Source organism: Bos taurus, chromosome 24, assembly GCF_002263795.3.
Source record: "Bos taurus isolate L1 Dominette 01449 registration number 42190680 breed Hereford chromosome 24, ARS-UCD2.0, whole genome shotgun sequence".
In the NCBI taxonomy this organism is placed as follows: Eukaryota; Metazoa; Chordata; class Mammalia; order Artiodactyla; family Bovidae; genus Bos; species Bos taurus.
Window position 1 is genome coordinate 21,946,229 of NC_037351.1, and position 26,372 is coordinate 21,972,600.

At 41.1% G+C, this 26,372-nt stretch overlaps 1 protein-coding gene across 5 annotated transcripts in view; it reads right to left on the reverse strand.

The window, feature by feature from the left end:
• Nucleotides 1-26,372, reverse strand: part of MAPRE2 (microtubule associated protein RP/EB family member 2) — a 187,217-nt gene that overhangs the window by 71,270 nt on the left and 89,575 nt on the right. For all 5 annotated transcript variants that reach the window (XM_059880787.1, XM_024984216.2, XM_024984217.2 and 2 more), the window contains one exon: nucleotides 11,334-11,461. In XM_059880787.1, the coding sequence (XP_059736770.1) occupies nucleotides 11,334-11,454 (121 nt within the window). In that variant the 5' untranslated portion in view covers nucleotides 11,455-11,461. The remainder of the gene's footprint in view (nucleotides 1-11,333; nucleotides 11,462-26,372) is intronic.

The window sequence follows — 26,372 nt, forward strand, 5'->3', positions numbered from 1 at the left end:
TCACATCTGGTGGTCAAAGTACTGGAGCTTCAGTTTCAGCATTAGCAATAGTACATTTACTCAAAACCCCCAAATTTCTCTTTTCAAATGTTCAACCTGAACGTTTCAATTAAATTCCATTTCAGAAATATTTATTAATCACCCACTAAATCCACATGGCTCTTTGGCCAAAGACTCAAGAAGCTTTTCTAGGCTGACATACCCTGAATATTCACTGAAAGGGCTTATGCTGATGCTGGGGCTCCAATACTTTGGCCACCTGATGCAAAGAGCCGACTCACTGGAAAAGACCCTGAAGCTGGGAAAGACTGAGGGCAGGAGACAGGGGCGCCAAACATTTTCTGCCTAAAATATCCTTTTGCCACATTTTACCTTTGAGCAGAAATCCGTCTTTTGTTAAGTTTAGCCCAAGCATCGTCTTCTCGATGGAGCTTTTCTATTCCCAGTACGGAATTAGCTGTTTCACTACAACGGCTACAAAAGCCAAGTAGTAAGTTGGACTTGCATTTTAATTAGCCATCTCTCTTAGCCGACTGCTGGGTAACTCTCTACCAGCTCTTTAAAATGGGGGCTGGGGTCCAATTCATCTTTCTACTATGCTGGCACAGGGTCCGCTGTGACTGTAAACTGCCGGCAGCTCTAGAATTTCCTATATAGAAGAGGTTTAGGGGCTGCAACCCAGCTGGAACTGGGAAACAGATATGAAAGGAGGCTAGAACTGGGTGGGGACAGATGACTATTTTTTTTTTTTCCTTTATTTTTAGTGGAGTATAGTTGCTTTACAGAGTTGTGTTAGTTTCTGCTGTACACTGAAGTGAATCAGCTGTATGTTTTTATATATCCCCCCTTTTTTGGATTTCCTTTCCGATTAGGTCACCGCAGAGCACAGAGGAGAGTTCCCTGTGGAGGTTCTCATTAGTTATCTATTTTATACATATTGGTGTGTATGTGTCAATCCCAATCTTCCAATTCATCTCCCTGCTCCCTCCCACCCCCTTGGTATCCATATGTTTGCTCTCTACATCTGTGTCTCTATTTCTGCTTTGTGAACAGGGTGATCTATTTTCCTAGATTCTGCATATATGCATTAATACATTTGCTTTTCTCTGACTTATTTCACCCTGGATGACAGTCTCTAGGTCTATCTACATCTCGGCAAATGGCACAGTTTCAGACAACTATTTCTAAATGTTGCACCAGCATGTCCCTTTTGTACAGGGCTAAGCAAACATCAGCTTTTCATAAGAAAGGAGCTGGAGAAGGACTGAAAGAGGCACCCAGCACAGCTACCGCGATACAGGCTCGGTGAACAGTGATTCCTTGAGTGACCCAGTATATATAAAACAAGATTATTTTAGAAGATGTTCTTTTTCTTACTGAGGAATTGAGGATGTTATTAGTAAGTGTCTTCACAGCTCCAAGTTTATTAAAACAAGCCTGGGTCCAACATAAGGAAAGGGCTACATGCCTGGGCTTCAAATGTGCATGTGTGTCTCTAAGGAGCCATGACTCTGGTTACTGCTCCACTGACCAGGGATTATCCCGAGAGACCTGAATCAGAGCAGGTGGCAACATGTCAGATCCCTCTAGCCTTGCTTAGAGGGCAAGAGAGTTTAGAGCAGGAGAGAAGAAAGGAGACCAGGTAGGGGAAGGGGGCACGTCCTCCCCGACCCACTCTCAGCAGGCAGAGCAAAAAGGAATTTGAGGGACTTCTCTGGTGGTCCAGTGGCTAAGACTCTGCACTCCCAATGCAGGGGACCTGGGTTCAGTCCCTGGGCAGGCAACTAGATCCCATATGCCGCAACTAAGCTCAGGTGCAGCCAAATAAATAATATTAACAACAACAACAACAACAACAAAAAAAAACCCAAGATTGAGAGCAAAATCTTGTGTTTCTACTAGCATCTCACTACCTTTGCTAAGAAAGTTCTTGATAATGATGCCAGGTCATGGTGTAAAACCCACAGAACACCAGCTGTGTCTCATTTTCTCAATGAGTAACTGCAAGGGTGGGGATACGGACTTCTAGCTACTCTGTTCCTAGAGCCGTTCATTGGGCATCTGATAAATGGATATGTAAAAAAAAAAAAAATCAGAAACGTGGGCATGTGCACACACACACACACGCCCCTCTCCCACATCTACAGACACTAACACACACACACACACACATACCCTTTCCCACATCTATAGCGGCCGCACACATGAACAAGAAGAGAGGAAGCTGGTGAGCCAGGGAGGTTCCAACTAGCATCTGCCATAAACACTTAGCTTCTTTGGGCTTTTATCCTCTTATATAAAACAGGAATAAAAAAGTCCCATTGTTCTTCTACACATAGTTGTTACAAGAATTAAAACAGATAATACATATAAAGCACAATGAAAATGCTGAAGAATGATACATAAAAGTTGGGGCCTTATGACATCATTTTGCCCCTAATGTATAAAACCATGCATTATGTGGCTGGTTATAAATAATCGGAGCTATAAAAATGAATAGGATGGAATGGAGTTGTTTCAGCTATGAAATATGAATCTCCAAAATGCATGTCTTAGACTCAAAGGGCAAAGAACCAAAGAACAAAATGAGGTCCTTGGCCTCCTCCTAGCAAAGTAAGGAGATGAACATATTCCTAAGATCCTCAAGTTTATCTACTGAAAAACATTCAAGGGCTTCTCCAGTCCTTAAGTCTTTCCCCAGATAAACATATGAGGTGCTTAAGTAATCACAAATTCATTTATAAAAGGAAATGTCTATTTTCCCCCAATTTTCTACTCTTCCTGTTAAAGTCTTTGGATGATCTAAACTGAAGAGGAGAAAAGGGAAAGGAAAAAAAAAGCGATATAAATATGAAATAATCTTTCATAAAGACTACACCCATCATATAAGTAATTACCATCTTTAGGAAAAATCAACATAACTTACAATACGTTAGAACACACATATTTTTCCTTAAGATACTTGTTTTATAGATCTTGGTGAATGATTTCAAAATAAACATATCATTATGCTGAGCATCTTATCGTAAAGCAAAGGCAAAAATCAGAGAAGGGGCTCTGAAGGTTTCTGAAATCGCAGTTATGAATCACAAAACTCACCATCTCCTTGGGCTCTAGCACTGAGTCCCACAGCCTTCACCAAGATTTCTGGGGTCTCAATACTGAGGGCTACAGGCTTAAAGCTAATGAAGTCAGTGCTGGGGATTTGGAGGTTCATTCCTCAACTGAAGCACTCTCATCGGTATCCCCTTCATCACCTGCCCATGGTACAACAATTCTCATCTCTAGACTCACACCTGTGGACAGGTGAAACCTAGCAGAATCTTAACTACAGTAGATTAAAGAAAAACATGTGAACCCAAGGGGAGATTGCATGATAAAGAGTTTGCGAATTAGCAATACACTTACTCAGAACCCAGAAGACTGTATTCATCTATTGACATCTGGGAATTTTCTCAGATAAGGGAAAACAGTTAAGAGATGAAAGTCTAGGATTTAATTAAGGGTACTACTTTATACAAATTCCTTCAATTATTAAATTTTGTGATGTTATTGAAAATTCTGGAAGGCAATCATTAGCTGAAATTTCTAATAACATGTCACCGCTTTGCTTTGCTCCAGTTAAGGCACTATATTAAGTTCACGGTGCTTACATGTTCCTTGGTTTTTTTGGTTAGTATATAAACTGCCAGCCTTCATCCCAGGTGACCTGTCTGCCCTGTTTTACCTTCCCTGGTTTATAATGATCATCTCTACCAGGGAGGGACTCCAGGAGAAAGGGACAAGAACCAAGAGGACATGTGTGTGCCTATGACCCTCTGGGAAATACGAATGGAGCTGCCTGACACCTCTCTAGTTAAAGATCTGAGCAGTGATCACTGGCTTCCCAGAACTGAAAGTATTTGTTGCATTTCTCCCAAAGAAATGAACAATTCCACGGTTTCCTGAGAAAATCCCAGATGTATGCAGTTTCTTCAAAGAAATAGAGTAAAAACAACTTTCACATACTCATATGACATCATCAGGAAAAACTCTACATTCCTCTTAGAGAAACAACACCCTTCATGTATTTAAGGGCTGGACCTAATAAAACACACATTATCCTACGTCCTGGTCATTCCATGTGACTCAAGAAGAAGGATTTCTGAGGTGTTTGGCCATTCTAAGGCATCCAGGCAGCACCCACTTCCTCCCAAAGAACCTGAAGGAAGGCACATCTCCACGGACTGTGTCCCACCTTTCCTCAGCAGGCTCACAGCTCTTCCAGAACAGGACGACTGTGTGTGCTCTCTAGTTTTTTTCAGGACAGTGCCCTGCTGTACTGAGCTCTTAGCGGACCACAACTCCGTCTCATTAATCCAGGTCCCCGGGGCCTAGACCAAAGAAGGGCTCACAACGTGTGTGTCAAATAAAAGAAACTGGGTCATGTGTGGAGACGTGAGTGGACCTAGACAGTGTCATACAGAGAGAAGTAATTCAGAGACAGAAAAACAAATACCGTGTATTAACATATATGTGGAATCTAGAAAAATGGCAGTGAGGATCTTACTTGCCGAAATGGAGACAGATGTAAAGAACAAATGTAAGGATACCAAGGGGGAGAGGGGAGTGGAAGGAATTGCGAGACTGGGATTAACACACATACCCTACTGATACTGTATATAAAAGTGAAAATGAAAGTCGCTCAGTCGTGTCCTACTCTTTATGACCCCATGGACTATACAGTTCATGAAATTCTCTAGGCCAGAATACTGGAGTGGGTAGCCTTTCCCTTCTCCAGGGGGTCTTCTCAACCCAGGGATTGAACCCAGGTCTCCCACATTGCAGGCGGATTCTTTACCAGCTGAGCCACAAGGGAGGCTCAGGAATACTGGAGTGGGTAGCCTATCCCTTCTCTAGCGGATCTTCCCAACCCAGGAATCGAACCGGGGTCTCCTGCATTACAGGTGGGTTCTTTGCCAACTGAGCCATCAGGGAAGCCCAGTACTATACATAAAAGAGAGAACTGATGAGGACTTCTCAGGTGGTGCAGTGGTAAAGAATCCATCTGCCAATGCAGAAGGAACAACAGATGCGAGTTCCATCCCTGGGTCGGGAAGATCCCCTGGAGTAGGAAATGGCGACCCACTCCAGTATTCTTGCTTGGAGCATTCCATGGATAGAGGAGCCTGGCAGGCTACAGTCCATGGGGTCACAAAGAGTCGGACATCACTGAGCAACTGCATGCGCGCACACACACCATGAGGTCACATGGTATAACCCAGGGAACTCTGCTTAATGCACTGTGGTGACCTGAGTGCAAAGGAAGTCCAGAAGGGAGGGGATGCATGTATATGCATGGCTGATGCATTCTGCTGTAGAACAGAAACTCACACATTGTAAAGCAACTATAAAAAAAAAAGGTGGTGGAAAAAAAACTGATTGTCAGAACTGAATACAGTAATGAGACAAAGAGATGGCTGATTGCTTTCAGTATCAATACATATGTATGTGTGCATGTATGTACATACAGAAACACAAATATCTCCTCCATCTACTTATGGGGCAGCTGGATAAATGAAGGTGAGTGCATACACACTTCTTCCCACCATGGTATTTAGCATTACAGAATGCAGTGAACAGAAAAGCCCAACAAAAACAGCAATTTAGGTTTATTTTTGGTAACAAAGGATCAAATATATATATATAAACAAACACATTTAGAAGGAAAAAATACTATTATTTTCCATATTCTACTCAAAAAATAAACTCCTTTCAAGTGGCACATTAGTGGAGACACGGGAGTGTATTACCCACTGCAGCAGCTAAACCCTATTCTGAATCTCCTTCCCCTGATTTTTCAACTCACTTTTTGTCCCCCTGCTCTCCAGTTAGTTAGTTTGCTGAGACCAAGTAAATAGATTTTAAAAACCATCTTCAGCCAAATAAAATCAGAGAAAAACTACGGGCAAAACCCCTAAACCCCCACCTCTAAGTAATACATCACAAATATGAATAATATTCCACTGTAATACAATGACATCTGCAACAACAGTAACACAATCCAAGATGACTTAACTTTCTGAAAGCAAGTAGCAAGCAATGATATTTTATAAAGCTAAGTAAGCTCTGGAGCTACCAGACACCGACAAAATATCCTTACTTGGTTTCGGTTCAACGAGAGGAGGTCTACTAAATTTAGACTCTGAGCTGATTTCATCAGCAACCTGTCCTCCTGACAGAGGTCTCTGTGGACAGGAGGGAGAAACACTGGGGTGGGATTGACTTATTTCATAGGCACAGACTGCAGCCCCAAATGGTCACAAAGTGCACAGGTCCTGGGCATGGCTGACAGCCGCCCCTCTAAATCCTGCAGTGCTGCTTGCTGTACAACCTAGTCCTTTCCGGGAGCCATCAAGGACTCAGAATGGTCAGTGTGACTGCGACACAACCAGCTGGACTCAGGAGCTTTCCTGGAAGAAGTAAACACAAAACACTTGATCCAAGACAAAGCTTGAAACCATCTAGAGCGAGAGCACGAAATGAAACTGAATCAAATCCTGATCATGTTTCTGTCTCTTTTTTAAAAATAAATTGCTAGTCAAGAGAAGACCTAAAATTTTTTCATTCTAAAAAATGATTTAATTCAAACTACAATTTATTCAAATACTAAAATGCTCAGGAAAATAACTGAGCTGTTATAACCAGCCTGGGGACAGGCGTGGCATCTGAGCATCAGCAGTTTGCTCGTCCTTTGGAGGGAGTGGGGAGGAGAAAGGAGATGGGGGAGAAGGAGAGGACAGTCTGCAACAGCCTCCAGGGTGAGGGGGTGTCGCTGGTCAGCTGCTGGCTGGCCAGGCTCTGCCAGTGACTCAGTCGTGGACCCAATGGCTTGGCTGCCTGCATCCCAGTTGAGGGGACAGGACTGGGGCACAGAGAGATGGCTGTCAGAAAAAAGCCTCAAAGGAAATTCATGTATCAGAGCAGAGGATGGGGAGGGTGAAGAGGAAAAGGAAAGGTACATTCTTTTCACTCCCAACTTCCCGCCTCACTTCTCTTTGCTTTTCTGCTCCAGACAGACCACTAATCTCCATCCTCTCAAAAATGGTATTTCTAGTCACTTAAGTGAATTTCATGGCTTCTTAAGCACCTTACTGTCCATCTTTCTCTTTTTTAAATTAAAAAAAAATTATTTTCTGTCTTAAATATATGCCCATTCTCTTAAATCCCTTATAAAATTCTATCAAACTGGTTTGAGCTGGTACTAAAGTAAAACCAAAACATGTCACTCTGCAAAAAACCCTAGAAATTTTATAAAGCAGTTGAACTAAAACAAAAAATCGTTTTAGGCCAAACTAATCTGGTATTTCACATGGTTCAATCCCCCATCCCAACATGGGAAATCCACAAATATTCGTCTTCAAATCAAACATAGATGAGCCATATACTGTCATATTACTAGGCAGTATTCACACCCATTGACAGTCTGGCCTTCATTAATGTAGTCCAGTTTTTCACCTGAAACATAAAGGTTGCTGCTCACAAGACATGAATGCAAACTAAAGATGCATATGACTGTATAACCCAGATTTCATGTTCAAAGTCAATTTCATAAGGTTACATTCCTGGGTTGAAATAACAGGAAAACAACAAGTCACTGTCATCCTTTTGCAACTTACAACATGTTTCAAAATGTTAAACCTCACACCATTCACTTTTATAAAGCTTTAAAAATGCTTAGATGGAAACAAATGAGATGATATAAAGGTAGAAAATTCTGCAGAAAAAGATGCACACATGTGAAGCAGTATGTCAGCTATTCATGAGCTAAAGAAAAGCTGATGTTAGTTTTAATGATAGCTGGAGGGAGAGCTCTTAGCTGGAAATAAAGAAACAAATAGGAAATAATGCAAATGGGGAAAAAACATGCCAAAGGGGGACTGACAGTATTGGAACATAAGTCTTTAGGAAAAAGAGTAAGGAACAATTTTACTGAACAAGAAAAAAACATCAGTTAAATATGTGAAGGTATTTTGTGTGTTTTCCCATAGCTTACGACTAAAATAAAATTATACACAGTAAACTAAAGGAATTCAAATGAAAGTAAAAGAAAAAGATATTATCCAAGAAATCGGACTACTCATTATAAGTGTGCTGAGGACAAATCACTAAGGTCACCAATATCTGGTTTTGTTCTTATCCTAATGGCACTGTCCTCGCTGCCTGCAAAGTCTTCTAGAACAAAGAAGGGTATAAATAAACAAGTTCATAAATAAATGAAATGATAGAATTTCTTGCCAAATGCCACTGTTGAAGATAAAAGTCAAAGACTAAAGTATGAATAAGGAAACTGTGCCAGGTAAATTCTGGATATTTTTACTGTTGGTGGTTTGGGGTTCCTCTAAAATGCACAGCAAGCTCTTGGCTGCAACCCAGAAGTACTTGGGGTGCTTGTTGGCTGGCACACTGGAGGCTTCGCACAGCCAGAGATGCTGATTTAGAAAGTCAAGGATCCCAAAAACTGGCATTCTTAAGCAGCTTCTCAGAAGATTAGAAATGCATTTAGTCCCCAGTTTACACTTTGATGAAATGACTGTCTAAAATAAAACACCCGTTTCTCTACTATGGGGATTAACATGTTTATTTGCTTTTTGAGGGAAAAAATACAACATATTTGGTAGCCAGTGAGTTACCCTAATGAAAATTATCTGTTCTCATGATCAAAATGGTTTCCACAGGTTTCATCAAGCCACACTGGATGGCAACGTACATATGGTACATATGGTTGGAAAATGCACACCAATGCTTTCTTTAAGGTAACTGTTCAAGAACCCTTCACAAATGCTGCTAAAATTTTACTAAATTTGCCTTATGAGAAATTGAAAAGATATGCAAAGAAATTATATATACACATACACAGAACAGATACACACACACATGGACACTCCAGCATTTACTACTGCTGTATCTAAAAATTCTAATTTGCTTCTCATTTCATTTGTCTGCAAAAACTCCCACAAATATGTTAAACAGGAAGTTCCTCATGGGCCCCTTGGACACTTTAGACCCATGACTGGCAATTTTCTCTATGACTGTTTTTTCTTATCTCCTTCCTTCTCTGTGTCTCTTTTTTTCTGGATAACCAACCCCATGGCCCTTATCCACAAGTACACACAGCCACTTTATGGGAAAGATACACAGTTTTGTCTTTGCCCCACAGCAGTTTCAAACTGATTTGCATTCATCCTAAAATGAGCACTTCTGAGGGAAGAACGTGGGTCAGGCCCCATGGAGAAGCGAACCCACAATTACAATGTAAAGTGATATTTGTTATTAATAGAAAAGGGATGGCTGATAACAGAAAACACTCTGGTGTTTTTTTTTTTCCTCCAGCAAATTAAAAATAAAATATTAAGCCCTCCCTGGTGGTACAGTGGATAGGAACCTGCTTGCCAATGCAGGGGACACGGGTTCGATTTCTGGTCTGGAAAGAGTCCACAGGCGGCCGGGCAACTAAGCCCCTGTGCCACAACTACTGAGTCCAAGTACCTAGAGCCCATGTTCTGCAACAAGAGAAGTCACCGCAATGAGAAGCCCACGCACGACGAAGTGCAGACCCCCGCTCCCTGCAACAAGAGAAAGCCCACGCACAGCAACAAAGACCCAGCGCAACCAAATACATACATAAATACTTTCTTTTAGAAATAAAATAAAATAGCAGGGCACTCCAAAACGCAGAGCAAGAACAACACCAGAAAACCTGAGTGCAGATCTGCAGCTGAGCAGGATGCAACAGGGGCCATTTCTGACAGTCATTGCTAGAGTCATTTCAATAGGCAAACAACACATTTTTCCTGGGTGTCATCACAGTCTAAGTCGGCTTTTCAATCCAGATCGTACTAAAGGGTAAAGAACTGCTCGGTTTGCATCCACTACTGATCTCCCAAATCAGAGGGCTGATGCCTGAAGCCTGGACACAGAGCCGGTGGGTCAGGCAAGGCCTAGGTTCTGGACACCCTACTGTCTTGCTCGTGAGAAAATGATGACGCGAGAAGAGGTGTCAGTAGAAGGGAAGTTTGTCCGCTAGTTGATTCTAATCCAGCCTAGATGCAGAGAAGCGAGAGTGTCCTCTCTGGTGGGCCTGGACTGGTGGGGGCTGAGGGCCCTGCATGAAATCTGTCTACACAAGACTCACAGGATGTCCTGCTGTGGCCTCAGCATCGCCACACCAGCTACACCTGAAGACACTTCTGTATCGATCATGTCTCATGGGATTTCACACGAATCCATCTCAGGAATATTTTCTCGTCCCTAATGCCATTTTGGGTCAGAGGCAGAGAGAAAATCTCTCACCTATTAGTTCATAAGAAGAAAATACTTCCTGTTCCAAAAGGAAAACTATGTCTCTGCTAAATACTCTAACCTAAGAATGAATTACTTCACTAGTGACATGTTCTTCAACAAGCCTGCACTTAATCACTGAAATCAAATGTTTTTTGTTTTTTTTTTAATTTAGCTCTATATGCACTCCTTACACACCTACTTCATAGTAGGCAGGGTGCCGCCTCAGATACTTGACAAAGAATGAGACACAGCCCTGTCCTCAAGGGCTCTGGGAACCTTCAGGGGAATAAAGGCTGGACCTTCTAACACAGTGTGGTAGGCATTATTCTGGAAGGGTGCTGGGCACGGTGCTCCAGGAACACCATGAAGCCTGGGAGGTCTGGGGAACCCTTCAGAGGGGATGACAATGAGCTGGATTTTAAAGTGTGAACAAGATTTTACTGCAAATGAAGAGAAGGGGAAAGACTTTTTGGCAACGGGAGCATGAAAAAAATCCATGCAATGCAAAAGGGAAGGAGTCTTTAGGAACAAAGAGTATCGTGGGGCAGAGGCGCAGGGCAGGGAGATGTGGACCATGAAACCAAGGAGATGGACAGCAGCCAGAGGGAAAGGACCTTATCAGTCACGTAAAACAGCGAATTTTATCCTGTAGGAAGGACAACGTGGCGCCCGGAATGTTTATAAGAAAGGGTTTTGCAGGATCCAATCTGCATTTTTAGGAAGAGATGTGTGGTGGCTTACTGGGGGGGTGACAGAGAAAAGGCTGGGAGATCAGTTACAGAGCTTCAGCGAGATCACTCATAACACGTTTTGGGGTAGCTCGATGCTCTTTGGTGAACATCATCATTTTCCCCCATATGTTCATTAATTATACCTGAGGTTTTCTCCTTAAATTATCTATTGAAGCTGTATATATATATATTCCTATTCCAAATACATCATCTGTGGTTTATAAAATCACATTCCACATGAGTAAACGTTTAGGTAAATACTTAAAAGAATGCTCTTACCTGAACAAAGCTGTTCCACTTTTGTGTAGTTTAAAGATACTATGTCATTAACCCAAGCGATGATGTCATGTCTGCTCATAGTCTCTTGGGTTATCGAGGTAGAATACACATTGACCGCCATTCCCCAACTAGAAAAAAACAAACAAACAACATTTATTTACCTACAAGGAAAAAAATGAACTCAGAAAGATGACAGACATCCATCCAACCCTGGCAGAACTCTTATACGGTTAAAACTCATATACGGTTCGTGCATCATCATTTTACGTCTCCTTCAACTTGGTTCAAATGTTGTTCAGGCTCTGAGATTCCTAATGTCTCATGTAATTTAGTGTCTCAGAAGATGAGTTGGGAACAAATGTTTTTTTTTTAATCAGCTTTAGAGAAAAGGAAATTCCCTTCAGAAACAGGATACATACATGTTTCATTCGGAAAAAAAAAAAAAAAAGTCTTCACCAGATAGTCTTTATCCCTAAAAACTTTGGATAAAGCAAAAAAAAAAAAAAAAAAAACAGTTATACAGAAGGTACCTGGAACTGACTGCATGAGTCCTTCTTTCATCTCTGACTGTTCTTCCTTCTGACCATTCCATGACACCTACTACTTCCCCTAACTTTTCTCCGGAGGGGCACACAGTGGCCACAGAAAAAGTAACAGAAAAGGTTTGTTTTGCTTAAAATATTTTGATAGCTATGGTTTGGTAAGATTGGTTTCCTCTTTCTAATTAATAAACAATGTTTTTAGAGCTGTTTTAGGTTCACAGCAAAACCGAGTGGAAAGTACAGTTTTCCCATATACCCCCTCGTCCGACAATCTCCCTACCACCTGGGACATTTGTTACGATCAGGGAACCTACACTGATGCACTCTCATCAAATACTACAGTCTACATTAGGTTCCCTCTTGGAGTTGTATATTCTCTGGGCTGTGACAAACATACAATGACAGGTATCCGTCACTGCAGTATCACACAGAATCCTTAAAAAAAAAAAAAATCCTCTCTGCTCTGTCGATTCATCCTTCCCTCCCACCGTTTCTGGCAACCACTGATCCCTCTTACTGTCTCCATAGTTTTACCTTTCCCAGAAGGTCATGCAGTTGGAACCACACAGTACACAGCCTTTTCAGACTGGCTTCTTTCATTAATGCACACTGAAGGTTCCTCCATGTCTTTTCATGACTTGTGAGCTCACTTTTTTTTGCACTGAATAATACTGCACTGTCTGAGTGTATCACTCACCTACTGAAAGACATCTTGGTGGCCTCCAAGTTCTGGCAAATACGAGTAAAGCTACTATAGTCACGTGCAGGTTTTTGTATGTTTGTGATTCATTAGGATAAATACCAAAGAGCACGACTGATCTGGGTCATATGGTAAGAGTGTGTTCAATTTTATAAGAAACTGCCAAGCTGTCTCACAACAGGGCTGTACCATCCTGCATTCCCAACAGCAATGAATAAAACTTCCTATTGCTCCATGTCCCCACCAACACTTGGTGGTGTCAGTATCTTGGATTTTGGCCATTCTAATAGGTGTATACTGAAAATGGCAACCCACTCCAGTATTCTTGCCTGGGATCCATGGACAGAGTAGCCTGGTGGGCTATGCAGTCCATGGGGGTCACAAAAGAGTCAAACGTGATTTAGTGACTAAACAACAACAACAAATCCCAACTCTTTAGAGACTTCAAAGTGATATTCTATTATTCTTTTTTAAAATTCAAGTATAGTTGATTTACAATGTTGTACACATTAAAGTGACTCAGAGATATATATATTCTTTTTCAGATTCTTTTCCATTATAGGTTATTGCAAGGTATAGGATATAGTTTCCTGTGGTATACAATAGGTCCTTGTCTTTATTTATTATATATATTCCAGTGTGTATATATTAATCCCAGACTTCTGATTTATCCCTCCAACTTTCTCCTTTGGTAACCATAAATTTGTTTTCTATGTCTGTGAGTCTGTTCCTGTTTTGTAAATAAGTTCATTTGTATTTTTTTTTTAAGATTCCATATGTAACTGATACTATACAATATTTGTCTTTATCTGTTTGACTTACTTCACCTAGTGTGACAATCTTTAGGTTCATCCACAAATATTGCAAATGGCAATATTTCTTTTTTTTTAATGGCTGATAATGTATCTACCATGTCTTCTTCACCTGTTCATCTGTCAATGGACACTTAGGTTGCTTCCATGTCTTGGCTATTGCAAGTAATGCTGCTATGAACAATGAGGTGCATGTTACCTTTTTGAATTTAAAAATTAGAGTTTTCATCTTTCCTGTATATATGCCCTGGAGTGGTATTGCTGGATCATATGGTAACTATAGTTTCAGTTTAGTTGTTGTTGTTTTTTTTTTTTTTCCGGTCGTGTGGCTTGTGGGACCTTAGTCCCCCAACCAGGGATCCAAATCTGTGCCCCCTGCAGTGGAAGCAGATCCTAACCATGGGTCCACCAAGAAGTCCTTATTTTTGTTTTTGTTTTTTTTTTTAAGGAACTTTCATACTGTTCTCCATAGTGACTATACCAATTTACATTCCCACCAACAGTATAGGAGAGTTAGTTCCCTTTCTCCACAGCCTCTCCAGCATTTATTATTTGTAGATTTTTTGATGATGGCCATTCTGACTGGTGTGAAGTGATAACTCATCATCGTTTTTACTTGTATTTCTCTAATAATTAACGATGTGGAGTATCTTTTCATATGTCCACTGGTCAGCTATATATTTTCTCTGGAGAAATGTCTATTTAGGTTTTCTGCCTATTTTTTGATTGGGCTGTTTATTTTTTGATATTGAGCTGTATGAACTGTTTGTATATTTAGGAAATTAAGCTCTTGTTGGTTGCATCGTTTGCAAATCTTTTCTTCCATTCTGTAGGTTGTATTGTTTACAGTTTTCTTTGCTATACAAAAGCTTGAATAGTTCCTGTTTATTTTCGTTTGTATTTCTACTACCATGGGAGACTAACCTAAGTATTGCTACAATGTTATTTAGGAGAATGTTTTGCCTATGCCCTCTTCTAGGAATTCTGAAGTGTCATGTCTTATATTTAAGTCTTTAAGCCATTTTGAATTTATTTTCGTGTATGGTGTAAAGAGTGCTCTAACTTCATTGATTCACAGGTGGCTGTTCAGGTTTCCCAACACCACCTGCTGAAGAGACTGTCTTCCCTCCACTGTGTACTCCTGCCTCCTTTGTTGAAGACTAGCCACAGGTGTGCAGTTTATCTCTGGGCTCTCTATTCTGTTCAACTGATCCATATGTCTGGTTTTGTGCCAATGCCATGCTGTTTTGATTACTGTAGCTTTGGAGTATTGTCTGAAGTCTGAGAGGGTTATGTCTCCAGCTTTGCCCTTTCCCTTCAGGACTGCTTTGGCAATTCTGGGTCTTCTCTGGTTCCACCTAAGTTTTAGGATTATTTATTCCAGTTCTGTGAAAGATTTCATAGGTAATTTGACAGGGATAGCTTTAAACCTGTAAATTGCTTTGAGTAGTATGGTCATTTTAATGATATCAATTTTTCTAATCCAAGAGCCTGAGATATCTTTCCATTTCTTTGAATCATCTTCCATTTCCTTTATCAATGTTTTATAGCTCTTAGCATGTAACTCTTTCACCTCCTTGGTCAGGTGTATTCCTTAGTTTTTTCTTTGACATGATTTAAGGTTTTGTTTTTTTAACTTTCCCCTTCTGATATTTTATTGTTAGTGTAAAAAATGCAACAGATTTCTGTATGTTAATCTTGTACCTTGCTGAATTTGTTTATTGGTTCTAATAGTTTTTGTGTGGAGTCATTAGGGTTTTCTATAGAGAGTATCATGACTGCTTCCTGTCCAACCTGGATACCTTTTCTTTCTTTTTCTCATCCAACTGCTGTGGCTAGGGCTTCCCATACTATGTTGAATAGAAGTGAGAGTGGACATCCTTGTTGTGTTCTAACATTCAGCAGGAAACGTTTCAGCTTGTCACTGTTGAGTATTATGTTGGCTGTGGGTTTCTGACAGTTTTTATTATGCTGAGATCTGTTCTCTTTATACTCATTTCAGTGAAAGTATTTATCGTGAATGGATGCTGAATTTTACCAAATACTTTTTCTGTTATCTACTGAAATGATTATTTGGTTTCTGTGTTTTCTTTTGTTGATGTGATATATCATATTGATTGTTTTGCATATGTTTACCATTATTGTGGCCCTGGGGTAAATCCAGCTTGACCATAGTGTATGATCCTTTGTTGAGGACTTTTGCACCTGTATTCATCCACGATATTGGCCTGTAATTTTCCTTTCTGGTATTATCTTTGTCTGGTTTTGGTATCAGGGTGATGGTGGCTTCACAGAATGACTTTAGGAATGTTCCCTCCTCTTTAATCTCTTGGAAGAGTTTGTCAAGGATTGGTGTGAGTTCTTCTTTGTATGTTTGGTAGAATTCCCCAGTGAAAACACCTAGTCCTGGACTTGTGTTTGCAGGGAGGTTTGTTTGTTTGTTTTGTAATTACAGATTCTATTTCACTTCTAGTGAATTCTATCTATTCAAATTATCTATTTCTTCTTGATTCAGTTTTGGTGAGCTGCATGTTTCTAGAAACTTGTTCATTTCCTCTAGCTTGTCCAATTTGTTGGCATATAACTGTTCATAGTATTCTATTGTGACTTTTTATATTTCTGTGGTATTGGTTGTTATTTCTCCCTTTCATTTCTCATTTTGTTTATTTGAGTTCTCTCCCTTTTCTTCTATTTATTCTTGATTTATTAGCTGAATAATTATACAAAGAGAAATTTCCTGAGATATTGATCATATAAGAAAGGCAAGATAGATGCCTGATTCTTTCCCTATATCTTCAGATTTTCACAACAAAGAGGTAAGTTTCCTAACAGTCTCCAAACATGACCAATGAGGTTTTTATTTCTGAACTGTAATTATGAACTTACAGATTTAAACACATTTGATACACAGTTTAAATCACTGGCTTCTGAGTTTTTTCTGACAAGGTTCTAGTACTCTTTGCTAACTTCCCTGCTTTCTGGTATGAGAAAAATCTTCAGGCTTAACTTGTACATTTGCTGCCTTAGACCTAAAACCAGTCATTTCTCCAAGAGTTCCTTATTCCTTTGATCACAAATACTAGAGATAATATTTTTAAGCACAACTATATACAATAGAAAAATACAGACATAGAGATTTTACACAAAAATATACACATTATTAAACAGTTGTATTTGAAATTCTTATTAACTCTAAAGCAACAAAAAACTTTCTACTTAAAGTGCTAAGTGACAATTTTATTTATTTATAGTTAAGTATAAAAATAAACATATATCCATCCTCAGAAGCACCCTCATCTCTAAATTTTCTTCCCCTGAAGATGTGAAAAATCTTAAGAGACACTGGCATCCCCACAAATGTGACCACAGTTACTGCCTTTCCACAACATTATTAAAAATGCTTTTAATTTTTTGCTTAATAACTTCCATTGTTTTCTTTATTATTTAGCATACAAAGCATTTGCTTTTAATTACTAGTCAATTAAAAAAATCAACTATGTAAATTATATAAAACTTCAGTAAAAATAATTCAAAATTTAAAATGTTTTGGAGTGTCTGGTATAATTTTATTTACCAGCATAATTCTTGGCAGTTCATGTACTTTTCTAATGGCTTTGCCTGCAGGCAGTAGGGAGAAGTTTTTGCTTTAAGAGGCAACGTACTACTGGAGGACGAGGCACTAAGGCCCAGAATTATGCCAGAGGGCGAAAAGCCAGGTTGGGATGAAATTTTTGCTCTAGATGATTTAAACACAAAATTAAATGCAAAGCAGGGGAGACACAATCAGATCTGTGTTTTAGAAAGATTATCCACAAGTAAGTGAATAAAGATGGTCTGTGGTTACATAGTAGAAAGAAATGCAGAACAAAAGGACAGGTTGAAGAGTTATGATAGCTTTTAAAAAATCCATAAGAACGGAGAAGCAAGTCATTTGCTGCAGGTTCTGTCAATGAATCACTCTTTTCTGCATCTTTATTGACAACGTTCACCAAAGGACAAGAATTCTTTTATACTGAGACATTTGGTGCACAAGAGCAAGTAAAGCATTGTCTGCCTTCAAGGAGCTCATTAAGATGACCAGGTAAACAACAGAATAGCAGCTGATTTTTGCTTATTTACTAGACTCACACTCTAACCTCAACCACATCCGCATCTCCACCGGACACAACTACAGTCCCCAGAAACCCTGAAGTAAGAACATACATGTGTTGAGGGACCTGTGGGCAAACAAAGATAGAGGACAGAGCAAGAGTAAGGGTGGAGCAGTCAAGGTTAGGAATGTTTTATGATATTTTCTAAAATAAAACAATAACGATGCATCACTTTGCCAACAAAGGTCCGTACAGTCAAAGCTATGGTTTTTCCAATAGTCTTGTACGGATGTGAGAGCTAGACCATTAAGAAGGCTGAGTACCGAAGAATCGATGCTTTCAAACTGTGGTGCTGGAGAAAACTCTTGAGAGTCACTTGGACAGCAAGGAGATCAAACCAGTCAATCCTAAAGGCAACCAGTCCTGAACATCCACTGGAAGGACTGATGCTGAAGCTGAGGCTCCAATACTTTGGTCACCTGATGCAAAGAGCTGACTCACTGGAAAAGGTCCTGATGCTGGGAAAGACTGAGGGCAGGAGGAGGCAGGGACAACAGAGGATGAGATGTTTAGATAGCATCACTAACTCAATGGACATGAGTCTGAGCAAACTCAGGGAGATAGTGAAGGACAGGAAAGCCTGACATACTGCAGTCCATGGGGTTGCAAAGAGTCAGACCCGACTTTAACAACTGAACAACAATATACCTACTTCAAATTAATACCAATGGAATCAACATAGCTCATTACTATTTACCATCCGTGCTGATGAGAATATTCTTATAATCTATCTTCCCCCGTATTTTACCAGGATACTTCTAAGTTCATTTCGGTTTGTGGTTCTCTTTCACCTCCTCTATTAGTCCCCCATCCAAATGTGTGACACCTTCAGATTTTGCAAGGGAGAGCCTGAGGTCCAGATTTCCTCTGTGTAGGGAAGGCAGCTGAAGTAGAAAAAGAATTCTATTTCTGCTCTGCCAGTCATTCTTTTTTCCCCCTAATTCCTTCAGAAAAAGAAAACTTTCTACAGGTGCAACTTCAATACATTCAAGCTGAAATTATTCATCTGACTCAACAATTCACAAATGAGAATTTATGGTTCTCCAAATGTTAAACTCAAGGTTGGTGGAGTTTAACAGTCTTAGCTCTTAGGTGAACATCCACTAAAATCTGAAGATTTCATTGTTATTTCATTATAATTTCTTAGACGCCAATCCATGTTACAACATAAAGGTGAAAGTACTGGTCTCTACTTATTCATCAGATATGTTGTACAGACCACAAAGGAATTTTTCTATCATTTTATAGTTAAAGTGGTTCCCTGCTCCCATTTTGACTCTTGAAAAAATAAATCCTATGAGGGAAGCAGGGCAGGAATTGTATTCTTGGCTGACAAATGTGGACTCCTAGTCTTTGTGAAGCACAACTCAAAATATTAATTTTTAAAATTTTACTGAGTAATTTCCAAAGACTCAGGCAAGCAAAGTAAATGGCTAAGAAAGGTAAGATAACACCGAATGCCACAGAATAAAGAACCAATATACTATGCAGGATTTATTCTGTTTGGCTCTTCAGCACGTCTTTTCCAGAGAAATTACTGTTTATTCTTCGATGACCTGACATCCGGTCTCTAGGACAAGCATTTCTCTGTGTCACCCTTGTAAAAAAGGAAGTCCAAGTCCTGTCCTCTAATCTGCGGCTTTCAGTTGGTACTTTAACTAGATCACTATGTGTTTACAACCTGGTAAGTACAACAGCACTGAAAGTAGTAAGAAAGAGACAATTTCCTAGCATGTTGGTCTCTGGGTCACACATTTTGATATGGCATTAAAATTTCATTTTAAAATGAACTTGCACAGGAGAAATTAACACAACATTGTAAACCAACAATATTTCAATAAAATAAATTTTTTAAAAATGAATTTGCATCCACTGTTCTTTCTTGAAAATAAACCAATAATCATCACATAGTTTATACACAGTGTATAGTTTATATACTGTTTCTGGAAATGTCCAAATGCCTTTCTGGGAAACTGGCACTATATATATAAGTATATACATATAATCTATAATGTTATATTGTAGCTAATATATACATATAATATATATACACACATATATATACATATATTTTGAAAGTGAGAGAAAGAAAAACACACAGAAAAATGAAAATCCCTTCCAGCAGGTGAAGTCACACTTCTGGCCTGTCCATGGATAGGGATCACTGACACATGTGACTTTGGAAAAAGGCCAGCCTTAGCCTGAGGGCCAGTATGTTGGTTTTGCCCCACTTCACCCTGTCTGCATGGGCTTCCCAGGTGGCACTAGTGGTAGAGACCCCGCCTGCCAATGCAGGACACACAGTGAGATGGGGGCTCAATCCCTGGGTCAGGAAGACCCCCTGCAGAAGGAAATGCCAACCCACTCCAGTATTCTCGGTGGAGAGTCCAATGGACAGAGGAGCCTGGCGGGCTATAGTCCTTAGGGTTACAAAGAGTGGGACACAGCTGAAGCAACGTAGCATGCACACAGAGTGTGCATGGCATTGGGGGTGATGGCGGGACAAGTGCTCTAAGTTTACGCTCTGCAGCAGTCACTCAATCATACAAATCAGAGACTGCATTTCTGCTTACTGAAACAAAAGGAATTTTATGTGACTAAGTGGGACTTGAGTTTGCCTCCTGAACAAAGCCTGGATAAAGATTTGGCAAGCCCCGAACTATGGAAACCAAAACATGGATTCTGCCCCCTCACCAGTCATCGGCTCCCAAACCAATGACAAAGTAGTTCACAATTTTGTCCAAGAACAAACTGGGCAAGGTTTGTGAATTACTACAGAGGAAGGCCTCTTCAAAACGTGACATATAAAAATGTCACAGCTAACAAAAACTGGAATTATTTCTTACATAATTCATTCTGTCTCCGCACCCCGCACTTAACAGACCACTTGTGTACAAGTTGGAGGAAAACGTGGTGTTTTTCCAGCAAGGCTCACAGTAGACCAGGTGTCTCAAGATTCTGGCTCTAGCGCTGCTGTGGGTGTGCGGCTGTAGGGAGAGGGGCTTGAGAAATTAATTTTGGGATTGAGGCATGTGGAACCTATTTTGATTTTTTTTTTTTTCACATCTACCATCTGAGTATGCCAGGCTTCCCAAGTTTAGACGCGACCATCTGCAGAAGAATTGCCTTCCTTAAGTGGTTGACTTCTGTCTGCTGCTCTGTAAGAAGGCCCAGTTTGGCTTGAAAGTGAAAGTCGCTCAGTCATATACAACTCTTTGTGACCCCATGGACTATATAGTCCATGGAATTCTCCAGCCCAGAATACTGGCGTGAGTATCCTTTCCGTTCTCCAGGGGATCTTCTCAACCCAAGGATCAAACCCAGGTCTCCCACATTGCAGGCGGATTCTTTACCAGCTGAGCCACAAGGGAAGCCCAAGAATACTGGAGTGGGTAGCCTATCCCTTCACCAGCAGATCTTCCTGACCCAGGAATTGAACTGCGGTCTCCTGCATTGCAGGCAAATTCTTTACGAACTGAACCATCAGGGAAGCCCCCAGATTTACCCCAAATGCATTCTGAAGCTGAACCTTTAAAAGCCACCCACCTCTCCCACCCTGACTTAAGTTATTTTCTTTATTTCATTCCCTGAGAGAGTCTGTACCCAACTGGAAACTTCGTGTTCAACATAACATGTTCTGTAAACTAAGCTCCCTGTTGCCATGGCAATATACTCTGTTCACACAATTTTGCACTGAAAACTATACTCATATTTGTGACCGTCTTTCTTCACTCTCTCATAACAATCTGTATTTTCAACATGCTTCTCCATCACTGCGGGAAGTAATCCACCTCCACCAGCCTAAGACCAACACACGCAACCCACTCTTCACCCACGGACAAAGCAAAGGAAGTGAAAGTGCTAATCGCTCAGTTGCGCCTGATTCTTTCCAACGCTGTGAACTGTAGCCCACCAGGCTTCTCTGTCCATGGGATTTTCCGGGCAAGAATACTAGAGCGGGTTGCCATTTCCTTCTGTAGGGGATCTTCCCGACCCACAGATCAAATCTGGGTCTCCTGCATTGCAGGCAGACTCTTTACAGTCTGAGCTACCAGGGAAGCCTGACAAAACAAAGAACAGACTGGAAAAGATGAATGAATAATAATGGTATTTTCCTTTCACCTAGGGAATATTTCTTTGATCTTGGGAACATAAGGATTTCTGAAGTCCGTATACTAATCTACAACCCAAGTGGTTTCTTAAGTCATAAGGTACGAATGCTTCATAGGAAGCCACGTCACGCTGACCAAACACGGCTCTGAAGTCTCCATGTATGTCAAGGTGGAAGAAGTGCCTGTGAGTCACAAGAACATTTCCTTTACTAATCACTGGCCTTAAGACCCTGGTCAAGGTCCAGGTCTCACCCTGAATTTCCATTCCACAAGGTCTTCTCTAGTTCACATTTTTAGGATGGTCAAGGTTGGCCTATTCTGACCTACCAGGTAAAGGGAGGTGCATTCTTTGAAACATGCTTATCAACCATGGCTTTTTTCTAAGAATCTTTTTGGCGTCATCCTAACAGAAAACAGCCATTTTGCAAACACTTCTACCTACCCACAAGTAGATCGAGACAGCTGCTGATATGAAAATGAGTACTTCCTTCTCCTACAAGGGCCATGTTTCTAAAATGCAGTAAGTTCCCAACATGCACACCTTTGAGTTGCGAACTTTCAAAGACGCGAACATGTGTTCTCATGTCCCAATCACATAAGTCAGTTCTCGTGTCTGGCTTACATTGTCATGTGTGTGCATCCCCTACACGTGGTTGTGCTTTTGTGTACTTTACAGTACAGTGCGGTACAGGGTACGGTGCTACAGCATCTTTATTTCAAGCCCAGGATGTCCAGAAGCAAGCGTAAAAACAGCAGTGATATATCGCTGGTATGGCTGTAATTTTCAAAGTACTGTAAGATTAAAGACGTTTTCTGTGTTGGTTTGCTTTTTATGTTATTATTTGTGTGAGAAGCATTATAAACCTATTACAGTACAGTACTGTACAGACAGTTGTGTTAGTTGGGTACCTAAGCTAACTTTGTTGTACTTGTTGTTTTGTTCAGTCGCTCAGTCGTGTTCAACTCTTTGTCACCCCATGGGGCGCAGCACACCAGGCTTCCCTGTCCTTCTTCACCATCTCCCGGAGCTTGCTCAAACTCATGCCCACTGATTTGGTGAAGCCATCCAACCATCTCATCCTCTGTCGCCCCCTTCCTTCTCTTGCCCTCAATCTTTCCCAGCCTCGGGGTCTTTTCCAATGAGTCGGCTCTTTGCATCATGGTACCTGGGCTAACTCTGTTGGACTTTCAAATAAACTGGACTTATAAACGCGCTCTCAGAATTCCTTCGTGTGTAGGGGACTTACTGTAAGCGGAAAACATACACTGAAGAAAAGAAGTGCATATTTATACCCACTGATCAAATACTGAGACAAAGGAAGAAACTCCAAAAGCTGTTCATCAACCTCAGGGGGGCTGAACAGCTTGGGTCCCGCAGCAGACATTCTCTTAAATGTATGTGTTTTCCTCTGAAAAACCTTGTACCAACAGACCTAGACTCTGCCTGAGTGCCAGCTTCCTGGCTCCCTCCTCACAAAAGGCTGATATGGAATCCCCCACCCCACCCCACCCCAGGCTGCCCCAGACAATGAACTGGGCATCCATCGGGAGTGACTTGTAAATGTGTCCCCTGAACCAGAAACTTCCCAGCCTTTGAGCTGCGCATAATTCATTCTCCAGATTCAATACCACCGGGGGGGGAGGATTTAAACATTTCACCAAGGAAAGACTATCTCCAGATAATTCTCGATTCATCTCTTGCTCTTTATTTGTGACCCAGAACATGGCGAAGGGAGGGGGGCGGTATTTGGCTGGGGAGGGAGAGCAGGACGGAGGGAGGCTGGAGTCACAGAGGGTCTCTGAAAGACAAGCCTTGACAAGGTAAGAGGCATTCTGGAAACTGTACTGGGTTTCGTTGAAGATTGGGTATTAAGGCTTCCATTTAATTTGTGGAATAATTGATGGCTGCGTGGATTCCAGGGCTGGGAGGGGAATTTAAGAGGTCGTGTATTGTCTTCTTATTTTATTGTCTTCAGGTAATAATAACACAGTGAAGCCACCATGGGCGGATGTAAATGTTTTATTTTTACAGGACTGTCTACGGGATAAGACAAAGAATGCAAAACTAACTCCTCCAGTCACCAAGCCTCCTCCCGGGAAGTCTCAGAGTGGGGGAGAGCCCTGAGGGCAATTCTGACTTCAGACAAGGATGGCGGAGAAACATCAAGGTATGCCAACAATTATACGATGCATAGATTGTATTAAAACACAGATACTGAAATATACCGATGTTTCCTCAAAACTAGGCTATTCAAAATTTAGAGCTTTTTTTAAAATTGTGAATAGCCTAATTTTGAGGAAAAATCGGTATATTTCAGTACAATTTAGAGCTAGTGAAGAAAACCAGTGTAAAAGAATTTTAATACTAAGCTGCTTAGAGAAACACTGGCAAAAACATGAGTTTTATCAGAAGGCCCAAGAGCCTGCTCTTTATGTCAGGCTCTGTTGGACGCCCTACCACTGCGATTATTAATGTGCCCTTCATTATCATTCACTGCTTGATGATGCTTTTCACGTGGGCACAAAGCTCCATGTCATCACACAATCAGAAGTCCTACTCCAGCTAATAACTGCCATCTCTCTCAGCAACAACGGAACAGAGAATACTACTCTTTTTTCAGGGTGTCCATCCCATTTACTGCTAACTGTTCCTTTTTAAAACAGAGATTAAGCTCCTTCCTGCCATATCACTAAGTATTCCAAGGACAATTTTTAAAAACTAGGATATCATTAAAACACCCAGATTTCTCTAATTGTCTGCAAAATGAGATTTTCTACTAGCCTTGAAAATCAACTTCCATTTTAACAGCCTTGTCTTTACCTGGGTGAACCCCGTCAGGTACTATTCAGTAAGTGGGTTCTTAGCTTGGCTACCCCCAATAACTGTAAAAAAAATGAAACAGAAATGCAACTTTCAAAATAGCATATACATATACGCATAACTGAAGCACTGTGCTGTGTATCTGAAACTAACACAACACTGTAAATCAACCATACTTCAATAATTAAAACAAAAACAATCCCAAACCCACTCCTCCTTGGCTCCAGCCCCGAAGTCCAGAGAGTGACTGTTTAGCTTGACGGAGACTTTGAGGTCATGCTGAACGATGAAAGACAGAAAGCATTCGTGTTCATTTATTCAGTCTGCTAACTAAAATTTTGATTTTTTTATTTTTAAAAAAGCACATACATGTTTTGGGGTTTTAAATTCATAATTAACAGTCAATAGCTATGGCCTTGAAATGACTTGGAAACTTGGCTCTTACCCAAAGAATGAAGAAATTTGGGAATTCTTAAAAAAGTTCTTCGTGGCATTCATATTCATGGCCATGAATGAAACATAACTGCAACAGTCTAAGGCCTTACACATACACACGGCATATATTTCTTCATATGGTCAGAAATGCAACTGATTATAAGGGATTACATTTGCCTAAATGTCCATCTGTTTCAAACAGTGGGTGGCTTGGTCCCTGCTCTGAAAATAACTTCCATGACCTGCAGCTCATTCCCATGCCACAGGCTTGGCTGGCCTCTGCAGGGCACCAACTTCTGCCCAGTCCCCTCACCTCCCCCTCAACTTGGCTCTTGGTACATCCACTTGCTCTTGACCATATGCCTTCCGTTTACTTTCCCAGCCCCACTTGGCCCTGTTTCCTCTCCCCCTGACCTTAGCTCTCTCCCATGATCCTAACCATGTCCAGTCAGGTCCCAGCCTGCCCACCCAGCACGGCCCTGGATCCACCAGGGTTGCTGCCACCATGGGGGAGGGGGGCAGTCACGTTCATCTGTTAACACTCCCCCCAAGCCCCGCATAAAACCGGGTGCATAAGATGTAGTAGAAGCAGTAAGAAGTAGAAGTCAGAAAGAAAAACACCAATACAGTATATTAACGCATATATATGAAATTTAGAAAGACGGTAACGATGACCCTATATGCGAGATAGCAGAAGAGACACAAGATGTAAAGAACAGACTTTTGGACTCTGTCGGAGAAGGTAAGGGTGGGATGATTTGAGAGAACAGCACTGAAACATGCATATTATCATATGTGAAACAGATCGCCAGTCCAGGTTCCATGCTTGAGACAGGGTACTCAGGACTGGTGCACTGGGACGACCCTGAGGGATGGGATGGGGAGGGAGGTGGAAGGGGGGTTCAGGATCGGGGACACATGTACACCCATGGCTGATTCGTGTCAATGTATGGCAAAAACCACTACAATATTGTAAAGTAATTAGCCTCCAAAATAAATAAATTTTTTAAAAAAGACATAGCAGAAGAATGTGCGGTGACCACATGAACACGCCATCAATGCCAAGCAAAGTCAGGTGTGCGGCAAATTTTGTTAGAAGTGACCCCCACCTCCTGGTTCTGAACTATTTTGTGCTCTTGGTTGTACTGGCTCCTCCTCGGGTACTTACATTCTCAGGTGCCTGACTTCCCTAAACCTTCTCATATAAAAAAAAAACAAAAAAAACAAACCCAAATGAAGGACGACAGCTTCACATCGTCCCTAATCCTCTGGGATAACTGCGCTCAAGATCTTACTTGAAAGAAGAGGCCATTCCCAGCACTTGGCACACTGGGCTGCATCCATGCTTCAGATTCAGCTCAAACGTCCCCTCCTCAGTGAGCCTTCCCTGACCTCCTCTGAAGTGGCCTCCTCCAGGGACCCTTCCGCCACACTGCTCTTTCCTCCACGATACTAACACAATCTGT